At 40.2% G+C, this 26,949-nt stretch overlaps 1 protein-coding gene across 1 annotated transcript; it reads left to right on the top strand.

Annotated features, from left to right (window-relative positions):
* Nucleotides 1-587: 587 nt before the first annotated feature.
* FAM76B (family with sequence similarity 76 member B) lies at nt 588-20,654 on the top strand. The gene is made up of 10 exons (XM_024217144.3): nt 588-783; nt 1,773-1,837; nt 2,274-2,328; nt 4,370-4,525; nt 5,736-5,932; nt 9,275-9,322; nt 9,538-9,618; nt 10,265-10,400; nt 16,947-17,048; nt 17,967-20,654. The coding sequence occupies exons 1-10, from the start codon at nt 688-690 to the stop codon at nt 18,054-18,056; spliced, it is 1,026 nt and encodes a 341-aa protein (XP_024072912.1). The 5' UTR covers nt 588-687; the 3' UTR covers nt 18,057-20,654.
* Nucleotides 20,655-26,949: the final 6,295 nt, after the last annotated feature.

The raw sequence follows: 26,949 nt of genomic DNA, 5'->3' as shown, positions 1-26,949 counted from the left end.
ACCCCTTACGAAATACAACGTCTGTGCGTCACAAGCCGACGTTTGATTGACATGTCAACTGTCCAATCAAACGATAAAGATAGCAGTTTGCCCAATAGAAGGGGAAGGTTTGGCGGAAGGGGCGTAGCCTCGTTCTCAATCGCTTGACCTGACCAACCGAATCGGAGAAGAGTAGTGACGTCAAGGTTTGTTGTTGAAATAAGGTATTTCTTGCTCAGGCGCATCTCGCGGGCGGCGGAAGAGGACGGTCTTTGTCAGAATGCTCGCGTGTCCTCTTAGCCAATGAAAAATCAGAACAGGCCTTGAGCAGGCCAATCGGAGCAGCCAGTGAGGAAGGGGGAAAGAGATCCAATCAATGGCAACCGCAGGACGCGAATCCGAGCTTTGATTGGATACTGCAGGAGCGGGCGGGGTTTGCCATTGGGTTACAAGGTTTGAAGGTTGGCTTGGCGCGCGGCGTTGATTGGCTGGGGTGCGTGTGGGCGGGGCTGGCAGCGGGGCGACGCCGATGCCGACACAAGGAAGCGGCTTCGCGGCCCAGGCTCTGCGCGGGGCCTAGCGGTGCAGCGGGCGCGGCTGGAGGATTATTGGCGGGCTTGAGTCGTTGGCGTCGGCCCCGCCTCCCTCCCCTGTCCTCGCCCGGCTCCCTCCCCGCAGCTCGCGCCCTCCCTGTCGGCGGCGGCGCGGATGGCTGCGGCGGCGGCCCCGGCTCTGTACGCCTGCACCAAGTGCAACCAGCGCTACCCCTTCGAGGAGCTCTCCCAGGGCCAGCAGCTCTGCAAGGTCCGCCCGGGGCGGGGCCGAGCGCGGGGCTGCGGGAAGCGGGCTCCTCCCGCCCGCGGGGTGGCGGGTGCGCCTGGGGGCCGAGGCGGGACGGGTAGGTTTGAGGGGTGGTTGGGGAGAGGGCTGGGGGTGCTGAGAGGAAGAAGGGGGGAGCAGAGGGGACCCAGAGGAGAGGTTGAGGGGGAGCCGGGGAGGGGAAGAAGTAGGAGGAGAAGGGGGGCCTGAGCGGGGGAAGAAGAAGAGGGGCTGAGGGGGGCTGTTACTGGGCACGGGGTTTCTGTCGCTACCACATCCGCTCCCTGTCTGTGATGCTCAGGCTGCACCTTGTTCAGGACAGGAAGTCCCCCAGCTTCGGATGATGCCCGAAGGGACCTTTTTGCCCTGGTGAAGGGATGAGCCAATGCGAGCTCTCGCACCACTTTACAAAACCAGTTGCACTCCCAGCATCAGGCTCTGCTCACCGGTCTTGCCTAGAGCTACACCCTGAGTGAGCCAGGATGCAATACCATTTGGGGCTGGCCAGGGGGTAGGGTCACTTCTGGGCTATGGTTAAATACTAGCACTTACCTTCACCCTCACACCAGTGTTGAGCATTAGTCACGCTAATCCTCTGCTTAGCTCTACCTGGAAGAAAATGATAATAGTGGGTTTTAAACATCCCTACTTCAAAAATCGTTTTGTGTTTTATGATAAATGTCATAGCCTCTTCACGCTTTCTGCATTCTGCTTCCTGTGGGGGGGAAAAGGGTTTTGTTCTTTATTAAATCTGTTACATGGGACAGTTGCTACAAAACTAGATGGTGGAGAGCAAGTTGTAGGATAAACTATTGCGTGTGTAGTTTTTTTAATCCCTCAAGCATGAATGTATAGTGCATAGTGGATGTATAAAATAACAATATATAAAAGCTTATTTGAAGAAGTCAGATGAGATCAACTTGTAACGTCATGGTTGTTTGCTTTGATAAATAGTTACTGATATTTTCTTTCAGGAATGTCGAATTGCACATCCCATGGTAAAATGTACTTACTGCCGATCAGAATTCCAACAAGAGAGGTATGTATGTGTTCTGAAACTATTTCAGCCTTCAGAAAGGAGTATTAAATTGGTACCAAACACTTCCTTCATGTGTGTGGCTAAAATCTCAAATCCACAAACATTGCTGTTGATTATCAATAATATCTGCAGAGAAAAGCTGTGTCTTAAATCATGTGTTGCAATAATGCAAATAATTGTCAGTGAAAATATTAGGCTTTTGGAAGTGAATTCCGTGAGTTGGCATTAAACACAGTCACAATAACTTGCTTTCTGTAGTGCCCCAAATGTACTATATAAACATAAAAGAAGGCAGACTCCCTCCATACTTGGTTTGCTTTAACTAGACATTGGGTGTAACTTATGTTTGCATGCATATTATATGGTAATTGCATATGGGAAAGAATTTGAAAGTTTTTGTTTGTTGTTAAAGTAAACTGCAAAATCTTCTCTCTAGCAAAACTAACACAATATGCAAGAAATGTGCCCAAAACGTGAAGCAGTTTGGAACGGTGAGTTGGCAGTTCATTGTCAAAAATACATACAAATTTCAGTTGGTCTACAAAGGCAAAAGATGTTCCAAAGAATAGCATGTATCTTGGTATTATAAGCTTATTTAGATTGTCACTAGTTAAGATTGTAAAATATTTTCAGTTATAGACATTTTTACACACACGCACACTTTTCCTGAAAAATTAATCTTTTGGAATGAAAGTTTCTGTGCTTACTCTCGGACCTAAGAAAAATCCTCTGAAAAACTTAAGGAAAAAGCCCTCAGCTATTTGCGTTTTTTTCCCACTTAGAAAAATTGGCATACTTTTCCACAAAATTTAAAAAATGGTTCAGTTTGAAACGATTCATTCAGGGCAATTCACAACCAAGTTTCATAGTTATGAATCATTGAAACTTGTTCATCCTGCACATGTAGTGGAAATTAAAGTCTGTGTGCATTTTATATGTACACAGTAAATCCCTGCATGTTTTCATAAATGCTCACTTGACAAGATATGCTGCTAGCTATCTGAGAGGCTTAGTGTCCCCTTGGTATTTTTTTAATGAGTGACTCAATGTGAAAATGTGGTTATGCAGTATGAAGGTTCCATTATTAACATAATACAAAAATGAAGGTTCCGAAGGAATGTTGACTCCACGTGCTGTCAAGCGTACCATCAAATTCTGCTTGTGTAATGTGGCCTGGTTAATATTACTGTAGGAATGATTTATATTTCCTCATCTTTAGTTGTAACTAAGGGCTGGTCCACACTGGCGCGGGGGATCGATATAGGAAACGCAACTTCAGCTACGAGAATAGCGTAGCTGAAGTCGACATTTCCTATATCGAACTAAAAGTACCTACTTCGGGTCCACGCGGCGCAGGCAGGCTCCCCCGTCGACAGCGCTTCCTCCTCTCGGCGAGCAGGAGTTCCGCAGTCGACGGGGGAGCGCTTCTGGGATCGATCTATCACGTCCAGATGAGACGCGATAAATCGATCCCAGAAGATTGATCTCTACCCGCCGAATTAGGCGGGTAGTGTGGACCAGCCCTTAGTGCTGTGTTAGAAAAGTTTTGCATGTAATAGTTGAGTCCATATTCATGAACAGTATTTACGTTAAATTGCACTGTATGCTTTTAGAGAAGGCATTGTTGGTAATGCATAGCAATTTCTCATGTGAACAGAAGCACTTAAATCTTGTAAACTATGCCCTTAGATTAACACATTTTTACATGAGATTCAATTTATTGTACTAGTTCAGTGTAAAAATTACCAGCATGTAATTTACCCAGCTCTTCATAAACTTAAACTGGATAAAGTACGATCTCTTTTGGAAGTTCTAAAGGGTTGTAAAACATCTCACCAAGCATAATATAGATGCACCAACATTTGGGGCAATACTTTATCAAAAAAGGAAACCGCCTCAAAGCAAAATAAGGTCATATATGAACTAGAAAGGAATTTTTTAGAAACTGATTACCGTAATTTTAGTTTCTAATTGCATGTGTTTATTGGCTTAATTTTATAGTAAAGGTTAAACTCAATTAACTGACCGTTAGTTAGCTGAAGGTTTGTTTTACTCCCCATAGGGATGTAGGAGCAGGCATTATATCTGAAGCCTGTGCCTGCAGTGCTTCGAAGTTCTGCAGTGCTCAAGTCCCTTGGGTATCTGAAGGGTCTTCATGGTTCTCAGAAACCTTCAGAGAAGTGCAAATGATCTAATTACTCTTTTTAGGTTTAGGTAGATTTCTCGACAGAAAAAATGTTTGACCTGGTAAATTGGAGAAGGCAACATCCAAAAAACGTGTGCACTTCTTTCACAGAGCATGTATGCAAGTTTGTGTGCAAAACACTCTTTATTTTTGTCTCAGTTGAGCTAGCATCACTTTAAAACAAAACAAAACGAGGGCCATCGTTGATTTAAATATCAAACTTTTCTACTGTTCTTACCCTCAAGTTCTAAAGATTAGTTTAGAAGCATGATTTATTTTAATAATTATAGTGCTAATTTGTTAAGCATTTTTAATGTACTAATTTCTAATTCTCCATTATTTTTCAGCCCAAGCCTTGTCAGTACTGTAATATTATTGCAGCATTTATTGGCACTAAATGCCAGCGTTGCACAAATTCAGAAAAGAAATATGGACCGCCTCAGACGTGTGAACAGTGCAAGCAGCAATGTGCTTTTGATCGCAAAGAGGAGGGAAGAAGGAAGGTATGCTTTGTTGTGGTGGTACTGTAAAGGCTGGGTCTGAAAACAAAAGATACAATTTGAAATATTTCCTTCTTAAAAAAATAGCAGGAGTTAATTTCACAAGTAGCAACAGGGTATAAAGAGAATTGCATTAGGCTTTCTAACATAAAGATCTGACATAGCATTTTGTATTAAACTTTTGAGTCATGGCGATTCGATGCTTCTCTACTGACTTATTCTGGAATAAATTCATTCTCTTTTTATAAACTAAAAATAATCTGACCATGGCAGTTGAGTAGTCTGTGTTTTCCCCCTAACCTTCAACACTACAAATTTCCTTAGCTTGGATCTGTCACTTCCATCTTGTCCTATCCTTCAGTTTGCAAGAGTTCCTTTTAACCATAGAATATGACTGAAGAGAGGAAAGAGACTGCTCTCGGCAGACCTGTGTATTTTAATTTCTTAGAGGGGCACTTGCCAAAACCATTTGTCCAGAAAGTGGTGGTGAAATGACATTATGGGTGATCACGCTTTTTAATTGAATCCCAGAACAGTGCTGTCAACAAGAGACTTCTTTTCTCCTTAACTGCTAAAAAATAATTTACTTGGTTTGTATTGCAGCTGGTCTAGGCAGTCTGATGCTGCCCTGAGTAAAGAAGACTTGAGTGGCTGCATGATGCCTAAAGTAAAAATTTACTTAGGAGTAGGGATTTTCCTTTTTTTTTTTTTTTTTTTTTTTTGTGTGTGTGGGGGGGGTGTTGGCATTGGGGGAGGAATATTTGACATATGTCCAACACATATTATATAGCCACTTTTACAAGGCAACTAAAATGCTGAAGAGATGATTCACTTTTCAGAAGTGTAACTTAACTAGAAAAGATGATGCAGTATATTGAGTTAACTTCATTGGTCTCATTTATTGCAGAAGGTAACTACTGGCCTTCATTGCCACGTCCCACAGTGTATAGTAAATAAGAAAATTGTGGCACAAATATGGACTGTTACTGTGTATATTTCTAACTTTTTTATGTATGTTAAAGAATAAAATCCATATTCTGGAGTCCCAGTAGTGGTATTTGGTTGTGAAGGTTTAGCCAAAAGAGTCTTAATTGGTTTGGTTAGAATTATCTATTATCCCTGTGCAAATCAGAGTAAGAGTTTTTCCTCTAGAGTTATCTTTCTCCTAGCACTAAGTACAGTTGCTTACTTTTTGTGAATTTTTTCCTAAAAGGTTGATGGGAAGCTGTTGTGTTGGCTTTGTACACTGTCCTACAAGAGAGTACTGCAGAAGACAAAGGAACAGAGGAAGAGCCTAGGGTCTTCACATTCTAATTCGTCATCCTCGTCTCTTGCTGAGAAAGACCAGCATCATTCGAAACACCATCATCACCACCACCATCATCATCGTCACAGCAGCAGCCATCACAAGTAAGTAAAACTTTATGGAACTTGAAAAATCTTGTAACTTTTATGTGACAGGATTAGTAGTGAAATGAAAGTAGCTGTTTACATTACTGAATTGAAAATAGGAATAACATTTTGTGAATTTATTCCACAAATCCAGCAGAGTTTCGGTATTGCTATAAATGGAATGGACTAGAATTGACTTAGTAGAAAGGAAAACCTTTTGGCAGTCTAATTACCAGCTGATGTTGAAACTGCCCATAAGTCTAGAAATGCTAATGGGGTTACTTATCTGAGAAGTAGATAAATGATGTCATGGCACCATCTTTGGGCTAGAAGCATTTCACCTCTGATTTTTCCCCAATTATTATAGTAAATGTAATTCTTGCCAGAATATCCAGTGGTGACTGACATTCATGGTGTTACCCGCACACTCTAAGGCACCCCACCTTTATCCTTCCATGGGCTCAAGGCATAACCCGGTTAATTTAGGCACCTGCACGCTTTCCTAGGGCCAAAGGCACCTACCCTTACGCAGTTCCTAGGGTTCAGGGAGTAATCTTCTACAGGTTTGCGAGGCCTTTTACCAGTGAAAGAGCCTTACACAGTAATATTCTTAATCTCTTTATTAACAGTTACCAAAATAGAATACACACACACAGCATTCAGTGCTCACCACTCCCAATAAGGCAGATGAACTTTTCCTCGTGGCCAATCAAGATCAGGTCATCTGCAGCTCCTCCAACTTCTGCACAACATGGTTGACAGGGTGTTGAGGTCTGGCAGCTCTGAACTTGGGCTGTGTCCTGGAGTAGGTTCCAAAGAACTTCCTTTTGGACCCCCAGTTTATATAGTTAAACTTGAGTCCTGCTTAGCTATATCTAGGGCCTTACCAAATTCAGAGCCATGAAAAATGCATCACAGAACTTGAAAACTGGTCTTTTCTGTGCCTTTATCCTTTACTATACAGATTTCATGGGGGAGACCAGTGTTTCTCAAATGGGATCCTAACCCAAAAGGTGGCTGCGGGGGGTAGGAGGGCTGCAGTATTGCCACCCTTACTTCTGCGCTGCCTTTGGAGCTGGGCAGCCAGAGAGGGGCGGCTGCTCTAAAGGCAGTAGCGCAGGAGTAAGGGTGGCAATACCATACCATGCCATCCTTATTCTGTGCTGCTGCTGTGGGTTGTTCTGCCTTCAGAGCTGGACTCCTGGCCAGCAGCCACCTCTCTCTGGCCAGCCAGCTCTGAAGGCAGCACTGACACCACCAGCAGCACAGACATAAGGGTAGTGGTACGGCAACCCCCCTACAATAAGCTTGCGACCTCCCTCTCCCCACGCTCCTTTTTGCATCATGACCCCTACAATTACAACACTATGAAATTTCAGATTTAAATATCTGAAATCATGAAATTAACGATTTTTAAAATCCTATGACCGTAAAATTGATCAAAATGGGCCATGAATTTGGTAGGGCCCTAGCTATACACAATAATTCTTTTACCAATCTTAACATATTACAAAACAATTCTTCAATCAATCATACCCCACCACCTTAGTTGATTTAAATCTTGCAAAATTAGTTATGCAACATACAGAAACAATCAAAGAAACAGACAGAAACCATACAGATAAATGATAGAGAAGTAAGGACCATAAAGACAAAACAATAAAGAAATATAGATTTCACAGTCACAACTGTTAAATGATTCCTTGCCAGACAGAATGCTATCAAGTAAAGTTTCCTTTAAACATCTTAAGATCTGTTTCTTTATATGGTGGTGGTGGGTACTATTAGGATGGGATCTCCGTCTTAACAGACAGATATTTCATTGTTTAGATGGAATGTGAGGATGTGATTTTCTGCTTTTTAGCTCATGGCAGCTGCTCCTCTAATGTGGCTGCAGAAAAAGGCCTCAGACCCTACAATGGGTGGCTGTCCTGTCAGTAGCAGGGCAATGCTATTGTCATTTTAATTCTTACTTTTAAACTTCCCACTCTGATCATGCTTCAGAGTGTTTGCAGCTATCTGGCTGTGGGTTAAACAGTGTACCAATTTCTTTTGTCATGTAGCTCTAGTTTTGTCCACTTGTAAACACTTACCAGTCTTTGTAGGCAGCTGCTTCCAAGGATTTAGTGTTTGTTTTACCATTCTGTTAAAAGGACACTGGTGTAAGAATCATACAGGTGTTAAGTGTAGGCTTGAAATAGTTTTACTTTAGCACCTCTTTATAACATTGTTTAATCTGAGAAATACAAAATGAAAAATTATAGGTGGAGTGCATAGATTCCTAAGGCCACCCTAAACATTTTCATTACAAACTTCATTTTTCAGTTGCTAAAGACATTCTTACTAATTTCTAAGCTTAAACTTTTGCAGGTCTGATCTAACTAAAAATTGCTTTTTTAAAAAAGCTTAAGGGGAAAATTGGTTCAACTGCTCTTGAAAATGAAGACCGGGGAGGGGAAATAAATTGCAATTTTCCCATTATACCTCTCAGTCAGAAGAAAAAAGTGACTTTTGGCAAGCAGATTAATATTCGGAAGGATAGGTGCCTTACAATGTCTGATGAAAATCCATTTTGACTTACCCAAGATATAACTGGTCAAATCTTATTTCACGAGAGCGTGGCAAATATCTAATAAATAAAACATTTTCAAATAACTTCTTGGTGTCATAAAGAAAAGAACTTCAGTGTGTATGCATGTATTCGTGCATTTTAATAAATATAAGCAATTCCAAACTTAAACAGAGTTGACAGCTCCAATCGACAGGCACCTTCCTGTGTAAACTGCCTCTGTGGTTTCCCATCAACTTGCCCTATCCAGTTTTATTAGTATTGTTGGTAGAGCAGTGCACGTGGAGGTTTAAAGTGTGTAATGAATTAAATAGGGCTCTGCAGGAGCTCAGTTTCATCCAATGCAGTCTTCTAAGTTGCACATATGTTGAGCGTAACCATTTCACTTGTGCTCTCCGGTCAGCTTACCTTGGAAATGAATGAAGATACAATTTATACTTAAAAAAAAATCAATCAAGTTCTGTTCAAAAATGTCAAGTATTAAAATAATATAAAGTTGGCAGAAGTAGGAAATACTAAAACCGAGGCTGAATTGTCAACCCTAACTCTGCCCCTTGTGCCTTACGACAGCATGCAGTAGTTTAAAGACTGTTTTCAAATGAGCCTGGCCTTGATGAGGAGTAATCCCAAATGTGCTTGCTAGGTGCCTTGCTAATTAGCCATCCAATTACAAATGTATAAACTGAGCTGCTCTGCTGCACAAAACTTAGATATGGATGCTTTTTCAGTTACAGACAGTGGTAATGGAAGTTGACCTGTTGCTGAATGTGTATTAATTACATGTATTTCAGAATCAGCAATCTGAGTCCAGAACAAGATCAGGGAATGTGGAAACAGAGGTAATTACACTGCCCATTTCTGAATTTTTTAGCAAATGAATCTTGTATTCTTTATTTGAAAGGTAATTTTTTTTCATACTTGCATCTCTGATTGTTCAAGACTAATCTCTATGTGTATGAGTCATTTTATATGTAAATAGTAGTAGATTGATTGTTTCTGCAGTCTGAGACCGTTCTACTGCTTTTGATTTATAATATTTGTTGTTTGATTTCAGCCATAAATCCTCTGCAGCTATTCAGAATGAAACTCCAAAGAAAAAACCCAAACTGGAATCCAAGCCATCCAATGGAGATAGGTAAAGTTATATTCTACAGCTGAGATAGTTGAACCAAGTAGACCATCGGTTTGCTGCCAGTTGCTGTTTTTGTTTGGCAGATTAGAAAGGCGAAAAACTACACTTTCATCCTAGTAACTTTTAGGGTTTTATGGCAGAGTGCTGTCAGTCTGTCGAATGTTTATCAGTAGAAAGCTGGCACTGTCCCTATTTTTTTAGCTGCTTTGGGAAAAGGGAAGCAAAAGTAGAGCATAAGGCCACGGTTACCAAACAAAGAATATTCTGACATCAGTGATTTTTCAGAAGGACACAGATTTTGAATCTGGTGCTTGAAACTGATGATGTATCTAGAAATGTCTTTGGGCCTAAATGTGTGAGACTGAATAAATTATTCTGTCTCTGATCAACAGTTGGAATAAATGTACAAAGAGGCTGCTTCACTTAAGAAGAATTTGACCCCCTCAAAGCTAATACTCAATTATATTTCTGCAGGTGTATGTAATGTGTGCCATTAGTAAGGTTGCATCCATTTCTGTCAGGTACATACTTTTTTTGCATTAGTCCTTAAGGATGTTTGTGGAATTGTTAATTAAGCAATTTGAACTTTGAAAAATGTGTTATTCTGTTGATGTTACAAGTAACAGGCATCTTTTTTTTTAAATTTTAGTAGCTCTATAAATCAGTCAACAGACAGTGGGGGAACTGACAACTTTGTCCTCATAAGTCAGTTGAAAGAAGAAGTGATGTCACTCAAACGTCTTTTGCAGCAAAGAGATCAGACTATCTTAGAAAAAGATAAAAAGGTAAAGGCTACAGCTGCTTAAGACCTTATTAAATTTTTTCTTGTATCTTGCAGACTCAAGGAGCTGTCAACCTTACCATTGTTTGAATGTTAAAACAAAATTAATACCAAAAATTTGTTTTGTGAATAGAGATTATAACAGTACCAAATTGTCCTTTTAAAAGGTTAAGTAGCAGACTTACACAGCTTGGATGTATTTTAGCTGTAAGGCAACTCTCCCTGAACGTAATGTATACAAGAGACCCACCTTTCAGGCAGCGTACTGTCTTAAAAACAGTCCCCAATATTTTCATTTTGCTAAACCTTTATTAGAAGCTCATCTCTTAAGCAACTGACTTGTTGGCCAGTTTAAGGTTGTGTCTGGTGTAAATGGGTGCTGTTGGGACTGCAATGTTAGGATCTTGTATTGGTATATTGAATCTTTGAGGCTAAACTAATTAATCTGGACCACTTTTAGAATGCTTAGAAAGTCCTTATCTCTAGCTATTCAGTGGCTAAAGTGAAATGAATTGGGCAGTCCAATTCATAATACAAAAGCTACCATTACCTTTTCTGGTAGTCCCTTAATGCTTGCCCTCTGAAGAGTCTTGTCAAATTCCCACTGAAGTCAGTGGGAGGCCATAAATCAGTAGGGAAACTGAAACTACATTTTGACTCTTTAAATTTGATCTAGGTGAAACACAAAAAGGGCAGTGTGAGGAAGCTTAGATGAACAGTAGGAGTGGGCACACAGTAACGTGCATTTGTGCCCTTTTTACAAGCCAAACACTAAACTGAATTTTGTTGCTCTGTTTTTATATTCTGGAGTCATTGGTCTTTGCGCATAGTTTCTTCCTGCAGTACAATTTGAATTAAATAACTGTTTCCCTGGCCTGGTCTACACTACGACTTTAATTCGGATTTAGCTGCGTTAATCCGAATTAATCCTTAACCCGTCCACACAACGGAGCCAGTTACTTCGAATTAAAGGGCACTTAAAATCGATTTCTGTACTCCACCCCGATGAGCGGAGTAGCACCAAAATCGATTTTGTTAATTCGAATTAGGGGTAGTGTGGCCACACACCACCGAATTAATGTGGTTAAAATTAATGGGGTAGTGTGGCCGCACACCACTGAATTAATGTGGTTAAAAACCGAATTAATGTGCTTAGTGTGGCCGCGCACAATCGAATTTATACAATCTGTTTCCCAAATTCGAATTATCTAAATTCGAATTAATCTCGTAGTGTAGACGTACCCCCTGAAAGCTAATGCAGTACTTAATCTAGCTGGTCCCATTTATTAACATTAATGTTCATATGTCCCCCCTTCGATTTCACTTCATGTACTCTTAACTTGGTGGTGATTTGAGTTCCAAGCATTTATCAGAACACTTATCTTTAATTCTAGAATAGTGATTGTTGGTGCAATTAGCCCTTTTACATAAGCACTATAATCAAATAACTAAAAGACGACCCGTGAGTAGATATTGTAGCTAAACATTTACAGAGTGTGTATATATAATACTGTGAGCTGTTTTAATACAGTTCTTCACTGGTCCAATTTTCTCCATAACTCACCAAGAAGATATTTGATATTAGCTAGGAGGTCCAGTTTGGTGTAGATTAGAACAGACAAAATGCAGCTCACAATTGGAATGATTGACAAGGCAGAGGACAATGCTTGTGTTAGAGGCAGTGATTAGGCTCTTGCTACATTTTATTTGTCACTTAATGTTGTAATTGCAAAATCCTTGTTTCAGAATTGCTAGCTGAGCCATTTTAAATATGGCTATTCATTACTTTAAGTTTCAGGCGCAGAGGATGTATAGAATATATTCTACTTTTGAAAATGCAAATTCACTTTCCTCTGTGGAGGATTCTCCTCCTGGGTCTCGGCGCCTTAATGCAAAATAGCTGGAACTCCCCAAGGTTTAGGTCAGCAGTAGCAAATAGTAGCACAAGTAGTCCTCAGCTAGTGGTGGTATGATATCCCGTGCCTTAACCACTACTTTCAGAACCTTCCAGTTGCTTTTTGATATTGATAGCTCTCCACAGGAGCTGCACCTCTTCAGCTCTTAAACACTCAGTACCTAACTGTTATGAATATATTTTTGTCTTCACATTTTTTCTTACCCTGTGGCCTCTGTTTCCCTAGGAGCATTGATAAGGTTGCCAGTCTCTGGGGATCATAGAGAAACTTCTGTTTGGCCTGAGTTTTTGTTTTGACAACTTGTGCTTCAGTGCCTTAGTATTGCTGTTGTTAGAACCTTTTTCTTGGCATCTCATAGGTCTCTGAACTTCAAAGCTTTTTCAGGTGTTAATTTCTTTCAGAATAACATCCATTTCCTCAGCACCTGGGTGGGAAGGAAGACCAGTATCTGGCTGAAAGGTCCATTATAAATGATCATATTCACAGAATCCTCAGCCTTGGAGTTAATAATTCAAAGTAGTGGGACAATATGTGCAGGGCTTTCAGATGTTTACCCTGTGCATCTAAGCACTGTGAGAAATTTCTTTAAGCCCTCCTTAAGGCACTCCCCAGAGACTTCCATAAGTCCAGCATGTGGCCAGCCTGGTAAGCTCTGAAGGAAAAAAAATAGAAATACAAGCATTAATCAGCCTCTGACCACCTGGACTCTGCCTGCAGCGCCCATGTCTGTGCAGACCTTGCTTCCCTCTAAGCCCAGCAAACTAGTTCCCGGGGGGGGGGGGGGAGAATTCTGTTTCATCCCATCCAAATCCAAGGACTCTACCACAAATCAAGGTCTCAGTGCTCAATGTCTATGGTACTGATTTCTGTTGCATCAGACTAGGAATTTTCTTTCAAACAAATAATTAGCAGGAGACACTAGAAGAGAGCTACCTGCCCTTCAACTCATCACTTCCAAAGACTTCGGGCAGCTTCACATCATAGACCGCGGCATCTTCTCTTCACATTGGTTCAGGACTGGGAAGACTGCTTTGGGGGGCCTCCATGGTGTCTTCAGCAGCCTAGCCATGTTCCCCCTGGTGATTTCGTACAGTGTAGTGCCATCACTCTGATCCTTCATCCAGATAAGCCTGAGTTTGATACCTGTACCCCAGGATTGGCTCCTTCAACGAACAAAATACTGGCCTTTAATAGCAGTACACAAACCCCACAGCTCCTGTGCTGAGGGTCTGGGCACAGCCATTGTTGATGCCTTTTGAGATAGTTAATGCGCCAAAGTGCCCCTTTGGCTCACTACTTTGCTGTCTTAGTAGAAGCATGATGTTGGTCAGGGATACAATGTCTGCCTCCTTGATGCAGAACAGATTAACTGGAGGAGTAACAAGACATGCTGTATAAGTATTTGACTTCCTCTAATGCAGAAAGTTGGTGGGATCTGGATTAGCACCTGTCCAGGAATTTACAAGGGCCACAATTAGTACATACATGGAACAAGAGCATCCATCCAATAGGGTGGCCATATCCTTGCATCCTATTTTGGACCATTTGGCAAAGGTGTGTTAGACAACTCACAATGCTTCTTTTGCGTCAAACGTTGCTGAGAAGTACATACTGCCCAGGACTCTACCAGCAATGTCTCCCATCCCAGTGAAAAGCTTGGTGGTCAAGACAACCATGGCTAGAGAAAATATCAGACAGTTATCCTTCACATCAGAAACTGTCAGGCCTTCATGGCCCAGTGACATATTAAATACTGGGGAACTGACTGAATGTAGTCCACAGGACACATACCAGGAACTCAAAGATGGTGGATAAAAGTGGGGCTGAGCCAGTACTGGTTGAAGGTGTTCTTTTATATGCAAGTGACAAGGTACCAAGAGCTGTTGCCTCAGAAATGGATGTCTGTAGGTCTCCTTGCCTGCAAGTATCTGGGTTCCACAAGGAGATTTAGAAAAATTTCTGTTCTGAGAATATTACATAGCTGGTGTCAGAAGATGAAAAATTACTTGTAGTTCTGCATCCCTGAAGATGTCATCTTGCAGGATTTTCACTTTCCCAGCTCCATTCAGAGTGGAGGGGAATCTTTGTAAGGTTACTGCTTTTTCAACCTTTTTGTTATGACTGGCTTATTTGCCTCTGGGAGGCTTCACTTCCTGATAAATCAAACTTGACTAGAAGGGTTCAAGGGTGGCACTACAGGTCTTACAAGGCTTGTGCTTCTGCCCACTGCCTTTGGGGATCAGTACGCCTCTAAAGCACTTATTTCTCCCTGTTTCATGCTTGGTATCTGAGACCCAGGGTCAAGAAACCTGTAAGGTAGTCTTCAGAAGAGAATTAAAAGATAAGTAACTTTTCTATATAAACTTCACTTGTGATTTAATTCTCCTATCAATGTAGTGTTTGCAGTGGCAATTATAGATCTCTTGGAATTTACACTCCATTTAGGAATGAGATATAATAGAAAGACTTATTCTTCAGAATCATTTTATTATGTCTCTGTAGATATTTGCCATGTAAATTATAGCTTTATGATAATTAACTGTTACCATAGTCCGTCTTGGCCAGTATCCTGTATCTAACAATGGCCTGTAGTCGGGCTTTGGGGGAGTTTACAAAACAGGGCAATTATGCAGTAATTCACCCATCTTCTGCACCAGCTTCTGGTAGTCGGAGGTTGAGGGACGTCCTGAGCTTGTGATTGTGCTCTGACCATCTTGGCTAATAGCCATTGATGGACCTATGCTCCATGAATTTATCCATTTCTTATTTGAACCTTGTTATACTTTTGACCATCACAATGAGTTCCACAGGTTATTCGTGCGCTGTGTGGAAAAAGTACTTCCTCTTGTTTGTATTAAACCTATCAATTTCCTTGTGTGACCCTTGGTTTTGTATTGTGTGAAAGAGTAAATAACATTTCTCTATTCACTTTTCCAACCATTCTTGATTTTTATAGATTTAGTCATCTCTTTTCTAAGCTGAACAGTCTTACTCTTTTTAGTCTCTCCTTGTATCGAAGCCATTCCATACCTTTGGTCATCTTTGTTGTCCTTCTTTGATCTTTGCACTATGTCCTCTTTTGAGATGGGGTAACCAGCACTTGACAGAGTATTTGAGGTGTGGGGACACCATGGATTTATATAGTGGCATTATGATATTTTAACTATCCCTTTCCTAATAGTTCCTAACATATGTTAGACTTTTTGACTGCTGCTGTCCATTGAGAGAAGTTTTCATAGAGCTATCCCCAGTGACTCAAAGGTCTATCTTGGGTAGTGACGTTTAATTTAGAACCCATTGTTGTATATGTATAGTAAGGATTATTTTTTCCAGTGCATTACTTTGCACGAATCAATGTCAAATGTTATCTGCTGTTTTGTTGCCCAGTCATCGAATCATAGGAATGGAAGAGACCTCCAGAGGTCATCTAGTCCAGTCCCCTGTGCTCATGGCAGGATTAAGTGTTAACTGAGTCAACCAGTTTTGTGAAATTCCTCCAACTTCTCGCAGTCCGCTTTGGACTTACTAGCATGAATAATTTTGTATCATCTGCTAACTTTACCACTTAACTGTTTACCTCTTTTTTCCAGATCATTAATGAATATGTTGAACAGCATGGGTCTCTATGCAGATCTTGGGGGAACCCCGCTGTTCACCTCTCCATTTTGAAAACTGATCATTTATTCCGATCATGTTTCCTGTCTTTCAACCACTTACTGATCCATGAGAGGACCATTCCTCTTATCCCATGGCTACTTAGTTTCCTTGAAAGCCTTTGGTGACAGACCTTGTCAAAAGCATTCTGAAAGTCCAGGCACACTGTATCAACAGGATCACCCTTATCAACATGCTTGTTGACTCTCTTAAAGAATTCTAGTAGATTGGTGAGGCATGATTTCTCTTTATAAATGCCACATTGACTATTCCCCAACAAATCCTGTTTATGTATGATAATTCTGTTCTTTACTAGAGTTTCTGCCAGTTTGCCTGGTATTGAAGTTAGGCTCACTGACCTGTAATTGCCAGGATCTCTTCTGGAGCCCTTTTTAAAAATTGGTGTTACAGTAGCTACCTTCCAGTCATCTGTGACAGAGGCTGATTTCAGTGACAGGTTCCATACAACAGTTAGTAGTTCTGCAGTTTCATATTTCAGTTCCTTCAGAACTCTTGAGTGAATACCACCTGATCCTGGTGACTTATAACTGTTTAACTTATCAATTTGTTCTAAAACCTCTTCTACTGGCACATCAGTTTTGGACTGTACTTCAGATTTGTTGCCCAAAAAACAGCTTTGTGCTAGTGTCCTAGCTAAAGCCTGTCAGACAAGTCTCATGGCTGAAAATAAAGCTGAGTATTGTAAATCAGGGTGATCCAATGTCTGAAAATACTCTGAAGGACTAGTCTTCCATATCCAGTTCCCAAATGGGACTTTCACATGTAAAAGAGATATTTGACTTGTGCTGTAAGATATTTTTAACCATTTCAGCACAAGAAGCAGGAAATAAAGAAAGTAGTCAGTGTCCCCGAGAGACACTCTTATGCCTCAAAAAAATTATTTTATGGATCTAAGAGTTGGTTAAAAATACGTATGAGGTAGGCTTCCAAAATATCCTCATAGAAGTTGTTTTTCTTAGTTGACAGAGTTGAAGGCAGACTTTCAGTACCAGGAGTCTAATTTAAGGACAAAAATGAACAGTATGGAAAAAGCTCACAAGGAAACAGTGGAACAACTGCAGGTAAATACTTAAAAATAGTTTTAATAGAGCGGGTGTCAAAATATTTTGTATATTTGCTTTGAGAAATGAAATAGTTTAAATAGAACCATTGTGCACGGTCATCCTTGCATGAGTTACCAGTCATTGAAATGGATGGGTCAGTTCCCATCTCTGACCTGTTTCAGGCTCGCATGCTCACTCGCGCGCGCTCTCTCTTTCTCTCTCTCTCTCTCTCTCTCTCTGTTACACCTGCATTATCTTCAGTTTTCTTTTCAGACGTAACCACTTGATAGATACTTTCTTAGAGCAATTGAGGCACATCCTCTCCCCCCAGGTAGTTCCTCATGCCCCCCTTCTCAAGGGGCATACCTCATACTTTAAGAAACACTGGTATACCTGTTCTAGGTGATATAATGACCTAGCATAACTGCACAATTTTATTGCAGTGCAAGAAGCTAATTTTGCAATGATGTAACCCACATTGAAAGTACAACTGTTTAAGCAGCAGGAAAACCTGAAACGGTTTATAAATTTTAGAATGAACAGAAATATCTATCTACCATGCAGTAGATATATTGATTTTGCAAATCCGTGTGAGGGATTTGGCTTTATATCTTCCTTTATAAAACTAGTGGAAGATGTGGAGGTTAAATACCTGTGCTGTGCTGAAAACTTCTGCCATTATGTGGATTTATTCTCAGGAATAGAAGTGTCACGCGGGGGTGGCTTCATAACTTCAGCAAGACAGTTGTGCATGGCACTGTTGAATAATTGCTCCCTCCTATTCAAGAAGCTTATTGATCTCTTTCTGCAGTGTATCACTGATGGATATAGAACTGGAATTAAGAGTAACTATTAGGACTTTTGAACAGTGTTTCTGTTATGTTTAAACAGAAGAGAAAGTGTTTCTATAAATCTTTCTTTTTATCTATATTACAGGCCAAAAACAGAGAACTACTCAAACAGGTTGCCGCATTGTCAAAGGGTAAAAAGTTTGATAAAAGTGGAAGTATACTAACATCTCCATGAGGAACTGGTTACTTACATGAGGATTACTACTCAATGTAAATTTGAGTAATTCTGTGAAGCCCTTAAAATCCTGTGTAGTGGAAAAATATTTTTGCACACAAGATTACTTGGCATGTTTCCTACACATTTTTATAACTAATATGCAGCTTTTTAGTTAAACTGTTCAGATAAAGTACTTCAACTGGCTTGAAGAAATTTTTTATTTTATTTTTTTTTATATTGGGAACTTTTTTGCCAGCAATAGTATTTAACAATTGCAGAGGGGGTAATACAGCAGTGCTCTCTTTAAAACACATCATGCAATAACAAAATAGGTGTACTTTCTACAGAGTTCAAAGCAGCAGCTGAATCCCTTAAACTATGCTAACTTTGGCCAAAAGTTCAGTTTCAAGTTTATAAATCTGCAAGGACAACGCTTTTGGAATAGGAATATGGACACTGGGTTCTGGCAACTGTTCTTTTGCTTTGTATTAAAATATAGGACGTTTAGGATGGAAATCATGGTGCTCTTAAATGAAACTCAAAAGATGTATACATATGTGTAAATACAATTGTAACAGTTATATTCTTAGTGATAACAAGTGAGTAACTAGTGTTTTACATTCTTGTGATAGGAATTTATTGAAAGATTATCTATTGTACAGTACCAGAGGCAAAGTGTGGTTTTTTTGTAAGATTTACTGTAGACTTTTTTCTTGCAAGTGCCTTTCTCCAACTGTTTATTTATAGGAATGTTGGTATTTTGTACATAACGTTTTTGTTTTAAGATCATGTTTAATAAATGTTTGTGTATATATAAATGTGTGTACAGAGGAATCAAAAACAAAGATCAAAGTTGCTAGTGCAGTGCTTGAAGCAGCATTAAGAACTAGCTAATTGATGGACAGTGTGTATTGACTTTTTTAACCTTATTAGATTGCATCTGTGGGGTTTGTTGAGTCTGGTTAGTGCTTATTATGCCAAACACTTCCTAAATAAACAATTTGTATGTTTTTTGCCACACTAGACTATAATGCTTTATGTATTTTTCCTGTTGGCCCAGTGCTAACTTTTTTTAATTTCATAGCAAGCGTTGTACTCCCACTGTTATATCCTGAATTAGCAGTATAGTTAATACTCACTACTTTATTTTTAAAACTTGCATATTCAGTTTGTCTTGGTTTTAACTGTACTTAGTTGTAACTTATGGTCACTTTTTAAAAATTAAGTAACTAGATTGACACGTACTTAGTTTAGTAAAGATACACATCGAGAAAACCGTAGCCAAAACTGTAATGGTCAGTACATAAATAAAGGGAATGGATGTGGTGTCAAATGAAAGCTTATTGTTCAACCCCTTGAATGGAATCTTCTGTTTTTATATTCAGTTAGTTCCGTTTTAGCTCTGCTCCTAATAGACATCAGTACAAGTGTCTTAGTAGGATGAAACAACTTCGTGTAACTGGGGGTACACTGTTTAGGAAAGTAAGTTCTAAACCAGCATAACTTGGAATAGTCAGTTGTCTGTCAGATGGTAGCTCTAGTTCAGATGTGGATGTTGATTTGGTGACTTGGGAGCTGCTTGCACTTCAGCTAGCTTTGTTGTCTGATATCTTGCTGCTTGAAGGACTAGAATCTAAAGTCCTCTGGCTGTCTACCCAGATGCTACTGAATTGTGAACAACTTCAGCAGTTTAGAGAAGACTTAGTCTATGGCATAATTATAATTTGGAAAAATCAAGCTACCTTGTTTCTTACAGTGAAGATGTATTTGATTTTTTTTTGTACATGAAGATCAACTTTGTAAATTTATAAAAACTGTTCTTTAAACTTACTAATACAGCTAGTATAGAAAATGCTGCTGCTATCCTATTGGGATGTTAGTTGTATTGAGAGATTTAAAAAAAAAAAAAAATTAGGACTTTTTCTGACTTTCATTAGTTCAGAATAATATTTTGATACTGGGGGCTTTTCTCTCCAGTTTACTGGCCACCAGTCCATGGTGCATGTGGATTTTAAAATCCAATTCAGAACCATGCACATCAAATTGATGAATTATCCCATTAAGTGATTCTTATTCAAACCTCCTTGAGCTGCAATACAAATTGTCTTTTTTTAAGGAAAAGTTCAATATTATACTTGAGCTTTATAGATCCCAATGCTAAAAACATTTAGGGGCTTCACAGTATTTAGTTACAATTAAATACTTGATCTCTTTATTCTGTAACCTAACTTTTAACTTTAATTTTTAAAGTTTGTAAACTAGCAATTCGAATCCCAGTCCTGAGGAATGCGATCCTGGAGCTGTAGCGAATTGACCTAATGAACTGATGTTCTTTTAATGTTGATCTGGAAAGAGAGATGTTGTACTGTAATGTGCTTTTTAGCCTGTTTTTAGTTGTCAATTAACATTGACAGGTGATTGCCACTTTGGCTCAAGTTATTTATGTATTTTAAGTCTGTGAATATTGCAGTCCCTTTTTAGATCGTATGTCTAAATATGCATCCTGCAGTGAAGCTATTCAGCTGTCCACATGTATAGACTATTGAAATACTGTATTGACACACATCTGATTGACATTTTGTACCTTTTTCTAAATCCAATATTTCACAATAAAAGCTTGTCAAAACATTTAGTTGCCTCTTTTATATTACTCAGAAAGTCATAATTTTTGTTTTAAACATCTGTAGTGCCAAACATTAACCAGAACTCAACATCAGTCGCGCTTTTGAGGGGAATCATGAAGGATCTGTTCAAAGACCTAAGCTGCCACAGAAATTACGTACATGGAGCATTCTTCAAATTGCAACAAGTGATAGTTTTGGAATAATTACCTACTTTAGTGACTCAATATATTAAATTATTGCTATACTCTGTTACAATGTACAGAGTGATAATGTATGGAACTGCTTCAGGGCAGTGACTATATGTGTAACTCAAGAGAAATAGGCCTAGTATAGACCTAAAACTTAGGCCAACTTAGCTGCATCGCTCAAAATTTCACACTCTGCGATGTAGTTAAGCTGACCTAACCTCCATTGTAGATGCAGCTGTGCTGACAGAAGAATTATTCCTTTGACCTAGCGACTGTCTCAAGAGGGTGAATTTACCACAACAATGGGAAAAACCCCTTTTGTTGCTGAAGTGTCTGCACTTCAATGGCTCTAGCTCCCGCCCTGCAGTTGTGCCGCAGTAATGCTTGTAGTGTAGACATACCCTTAGTGAGACTTCCTAAGCATTCAACAAAAACTTAGATGCTGTAAAATTGGGAAAGTTTAACTGAAAGATTCTCTTCCAAATTGACAGAATTTCCTCATATTTAGTTTTGATAGAGCTGGTTCATTAATCCGCAGGCTATTTCTCTATTCCACATGCTTCACCTTCAAAAAGCTGGTTACTTCATTTTATCTTATTATGTTCTGTCTGGAGAGAACAAGATATTTTATTGGAGTTTACTTTACCCTTAACATCAGCCTTCCAAAATAGTGTTTCCATGATTTTCTTAAAGCCTGCTTTACATTAAACTCTTTTACATATATGAACCATCCACATCACCATTCTAGGAAATGCATTGGATGAGCTTATTAACATATGGCATCTTGGAATTAATGTGAGGTCATATCCTGTGAATTTTGAAACTGCTTAAACTGACCCGCATTCCATTATTGGAAGAACTCCGATATTAATCTCACAGTCTTCAGTATGTTTACTTGGCTTGGCTCAGCTCAGGCGCCAGCCACTGCTACTACAAATCCTGTCATCGCTACAATGAAACCAGTCTCAAGAGAACAAGGCTCTTAGGCCAGTGCAAACTTGGGTCAGGCCCAGAGCTGAAGCAGAGCTCTGTGTAGTTCACAAGCTCGTCTCACCAACAGAAGTTGGTCCAGTAAAAAAGTATTACCTCACCCACCTTGTGTCTCTAATTATATGATTTTTAAAGCTGAGTGAGTTGCATGTGTGGACATGACTCATTTTAAATCTGGCTTAGATAAGTAAACTTGAGTCACAGGATGAATCAATAAGTCCAATTAAGAGTGCCTGCACAGGGTTTTGTATTGTTTAATGAAATCTGATTTTAAATTGGTGCAAGTTGTGTATGAGCAAGATCTCTGTTCTTGGCAGTCTGCAGCACCTCCAAGAAGCACTGAATGTACACTTCTTTTTAAAACAAGTTGTAGTGAATGCTAATTGTCATATCTGTTATCTTTAGCAGAGTAAAAAGTTGTGTAGAGCATCCTTATTGTGTATACATGTCCCTTTTTATTGTGTTCTTGAAGCTTGACCGGTCTGTAAAACTAGCGTAATAGAATAACAGTGGAGAATGCAGCATTTTACCTTAAGCTTTTTCTACCAAGCAGCCCAACATTTGATAGCTGTTGGCAGAGTAAATGTGGCTTGTGTATCCTAAAGAACAAGCACTGCTACAAAGGTGCATCGTGCAAAAGAGGTATTTTTAAAAAACAAAACTAACTCTTTAGTGTGTATGTACAGAAGAAACTGGGTGGAAAATATAAATGTTCACTTGAAAAGAGAGCACTCTATCCCACTGACCCACTTGAGGCAAGACGAGTTTCTGTTTACCTTACAAGAGACTTGACTTCACTTTGTCTACCTGCATTCTTATGCAGTGGCCAGCAAATGTTCTTCAAAATAAGATACTAGCTGTATCATTGTAGTTATAGAATTTTAAGGCTAGAGGGAACAACCAGATCATATAGTCTGACCTCAGGTATATCGCAGGCCACCAACACCATCCAGCACCCACACAACCCCCACAACCAGAATTAGACCAAAATATTACAGCCCTCAAGAGATTAGACTATTGTGTGCTGCAGGCAGAGAATAGGAGAGACTGAGGTGCACCAGTCCTCGAGGCCTTTGCAATGGCAGGAAAGTGAGATATACCCAGATAATCCTGGTGAGTGACCTGCACCTCATGCTGAAGAGGAAGATGAATAAAATAAAAATAAAATTAAAGGAGATATCCTATCTCCTAGAACTGGAAGGGACCTTGAAAGGTCATCGAGTCCAGCCCCCTGCCTTCACTAGCAGGACCAAGTACTGATTTTGCCCCAGATCCCTAAGTGGTCCCCTCAAGGGCTGAGCTCACAACCCTGGGTTTAGCAGCCCAATGCTCAAACCACTGAGCTATCCCTTCCCCCCCTCCAAACCACCAAGGTGACTTCCAATCTGACCTAGGGGAAAATTCCTTACCAACCCCACATATGGTGATCTGTTACAAACAGCATGTGAGCAAAAACCAGCCAGACAAGCACCTGAGAGAATGCTTGGTACCACCTCAGAGTCTTGGTCCTCCCTGTCAAATGTCCCATCTCCAGCTGTGGCCATCCCTCATGCTTCAGAGGAGCTCAAACTAAAATACAGTGGGAGGAAATCTATGCCATTTTCATTGAGACAGAATGGGAGAATACCTCCAGCATTTATAATAGAGTTAAATTTAAATAAATATGGTTTTTAATTTATAAGGGGAGGGGGAGTCACTCAGAGGCTTGCTGTGTAAAAGGAGTCACCAATAAAAAAGTTTAAGAACCACTGAAGAGTTAGCTGTGCTTGGTGAACTTGATTTAGTAGTTTGAGATAAGCTATCTCAGGCAAGTACTTTCATAAGTTTAACATTTCACAGGATCTATAGATTTCCCCTCTTGCATTCATGCACTCAAAATTTCACACTACCACAAAAAAGGCTAGAGTTAAATTTCTCCAATTCCTGGTCCTCTTCCAGTCTGACACATTTAGGCTTAGTCTTCCCTTTAAAGTTTTACCAATACAACTGTTTTGCTTAGGGGTGTGATTTTCCCCCTGAAATTGTTATATCCTTCTTGATGGTATAAGCTTATAACATTACAAGCATAGTTTTACCAGTATAATCATGTCTAGGGGGTTGTATCACCTAATTATACCCTATAGTTAAAGAGGTACAGCTTTCTAGTGTAGACAAAGGCCTACCAGGAAGGGACCACGTACTAAGGCTTGTCCACAGTAGAAAAACTTTTGGAAATCTTTCCCACCATACCTCTCACTGGGTCAGAAAAATCAGTAGCGGCAATAGTGAAATCCTTAACTTAGGGCTGGTCTACACTGGGGGGGGGGGTGTCGATCCAAGATATGCAACTTCAGCTACGCGAATAGCGTAGCTGAAGTCGAAGCATCTTGGATCGAATTACCTGGGGTCCAGACGGCGCGGGATCGATGGCCGCGGCTCCCCCATCGACTGCGCTACCGCCGCTCGCTCTGGTGGAGTTCCGGAGTCAACGGTGAGCACGTTCGGGGATCGATATATCACGTCTTAACGATAAATCCCGGATAAATCGATTGCTACCCGCCGATACGGCGGGTAGTGAAGACGTACCCTTAGCTTAGTATCTCCCAACAATTGGTTAGGGGTGAAATAGTGATATCCACAAATCCAGAGAGAGTGTGCTCACCCAAACCCTCTGCCTGGGAAGATGTGACCACTTCCTGTGTAAGAAGTGCCGATTGCAAGAGGGAGTGACTTAACCAATATAAATCAATGAATTTCCCTTGCTGTTTTTGGTTAAAGAAATCTTGTTCCTTCAGGTGACAGACTGCTCCTGTTTGTGGAGTATGACTCTTAATATCACTTGTTGCACTTTTTCAGCCATTGTGTATTGAAGATAGTGAGTGTGATGCTGTGAGCCAAGTGCCAGCTGTAGCCAAAGTGTAGGTGTCATAAATATAAAGGGAAGGGTAACAACCTTTATGTATGCAGTAACATAAAATCCCTCCGGGCCAGAGGTACAGAATCACTTTACCTGTAAGGGGTTAAGAAGCTCAAATAACCTGGTTGGCACCTGACCAAAAGGACCAATAAGGAAAGAAGATCCTTTCAAATCGGGGGGGGGGGGGAAGAGAGGAGGTTTTTGTGCTCTCTTTGTTCCCCTCTCAGGACAGAGAGAGAGACCAAGCAGGTAAATCATCTCCTGAAAAGATACCTGAAATAATACATCTAAAATTAAAGAAATTGTAAGTAAAGGCAGGGAAATGCATTCGATTATCTTTTGTTTTAGCTTGTGAATTTTCCCTATTCTAAGAGAGAGTTTTATTCCTGCTTTTTGTAACTTTGAAGCTGAGCCTAGAGGGGAATCCTCTGTGTTTTAAATCTTTTTATTTACCCTGTAAAGTTACCTTCCATCCTGATTTTGCAGGTGTGATTCTTTTACTTTTTTTTTTTAATAAAATTATTCTTTTAAGAACCTGATTGATTTTCAGTGTCCTAAAAACCCAGGGGTTTGGTCTGTGCTCACTTTGTAACCAATTGGTTAGTATACAGCAGACCCTTGCTAGAACGTGCATCTTTATAGCGCGAATTTGGTTATAGTGCGGGACCGCGCATGGATCCCAAATTTAATTACCTTCATTGGAATCCATGGTAACGCGGTCCCCGTGTTAATACGGGACCGTGCATGGATCCAAAACCCCACTTCTAGCGGGGGTCCGGTGTATTATTCTCAAGCCTCCCTAGGAAAGGGGGTAATGGGGGAATATTTTGGGGAAACAGGGACTCCAAGTGGCCCCTTTTCCTGGATTTTTGTCAAAATCACTTGGTGGTGGCAACAATACTGTCCAAGGACAAGGAAAGGATTTGTGCCTTGGGGAAGTTTTAACCTAAGCTGGTAGAAATAAGCTTAGGGGGTCTTTCATGCGGGTCCCCACATCTGTACCCCAGAGTTCAGAGTGGGGAGGGAACCCTGACAGTAGGCATCAGCAAAAAACTGACAAACTTGCAGCTGGAAGCCAGGCCAATTCACTTGTGTATTAGTATAGATGAAAGTGGTTGTTGAATGTGTTAGAACGTGTTTGGTGTTTAAACCTCATGAAAACTAATGGGATGTTGCATGCATTGTATTCACTTATCTGTATCCTGTTAGAATGAAATAGCAAACATTTATGTTGTATATACCTTATACCTAAGTGACTGATCAAACATAAGGAAACCATATATATTTCAAACTATAACAGGAAGGTGCTAATTCCTGCATATTTCAAAGCAATTGGTCATTGTGTGTGATGATCAGAGATCAAAGACTCTAAATGCATTCCCCACTCCATCATCAAAGAGCCCACATGGGTAGCTGTACTGTCAACTTGTTCTTCTGTGAAAAGAAGCTCTAAGTGTGGACACAAGGAACAAATTCTTCAATTCTGGACTGTTTGGATTCTAATAGGGCAGCATAACTGAATGAGAAGATGGAGATCCCCAGAGTTAAGACTTTTGGAAAGCTGGCAGATTACTACATCTGTGCTACCTTCTGAAATTATAGACTGTGACTCACCTGGACATATATATTTACCTGCTTTAGCCTCTCAAGAACTCTCATTCTTTTTGCTTAGCTAACAAACCTTTAGTTAGTTTACTATAGAATTGGCTACCAGTGTTGTCTTTGGTGTGAGATCTAGGATGCAAATCGACCTGGGTGAGAAACTGGTCTCTTGAGACTCGGTGTAATCTGAATATTATTGTGATTTTTGGTGTAAATGACCATTTATCACAGAGTTCAGCTTGCCTGGATGACAAGATAGAGCAGAGTGTCTAAGGGGATTGTCTGTGACTCCATTATAAGACTACTGTAGTGCTTTGGGAGTTCACGTTTATTACTGGGTTGGTGAAATCTAATAATAGAACATATCACCAGTTTGGGGTATCCACCCTGTTTTTGACAGTTTGGCCTTACGGAGGCACTCAGAGTTGTGGGTTGTAGCCCACGAAAGCTTATGCTCTAATAAATTTGTTAGTCTCTAAGGTGCCACAAGTACTCCTGTTCTTTTTGCGGATACAGACTAACACGGCTGCTACTCTGAAACCTGTCAGAGTTGTGAGCCACTCCAGACACTGTAACAGTGAGTGCATGTCCACAGAAAGTTTTGTTTATAG

Source organism: Terrapene carolina, unplaced genomic scaffold (assembly GCF_002925995.2).
Source record: "Terrapene carolina triunguis isolate 2854851 unplaced genomic scaffold, T_m_triunguis-2.0 Scaffold97, whole genome shotgun sequence".
Classification (NCBI taxonomy): domain Eukaryota; kingdom Metazoa; phylum Chordata; order Testudines; family Emydidae; genus Terrapene; species Terrapene triunguis.
This window is presented reverse-complemented; position numbering and strand designations above follow the sequence as displayed.

Bases quoted from the DNA above. Each gene is read 5' to 3' on its own strand.
- FAM76B (XM_024217144.3), top strand. From the start codon at position 688: ATGGCTGCGGCGGCGGCCCCGGCTCTGTACGCCTGCACCAAGTGCAAC. The intron at 5,933-9,274 runs GTAAGTAAAACT...CATGTATTTCAG, and splicing joins CACAGCAGCAGCCATCACAA to AATCAGCAATCTGAGTCCAG. The intron at 9,619-10,264 runs GTAAAGTTATAT...TTTAAATTTTAG, and splicing joins AAGCCATCCAATGGAGATAG to TAGCTCTATAAATCAGTCAA.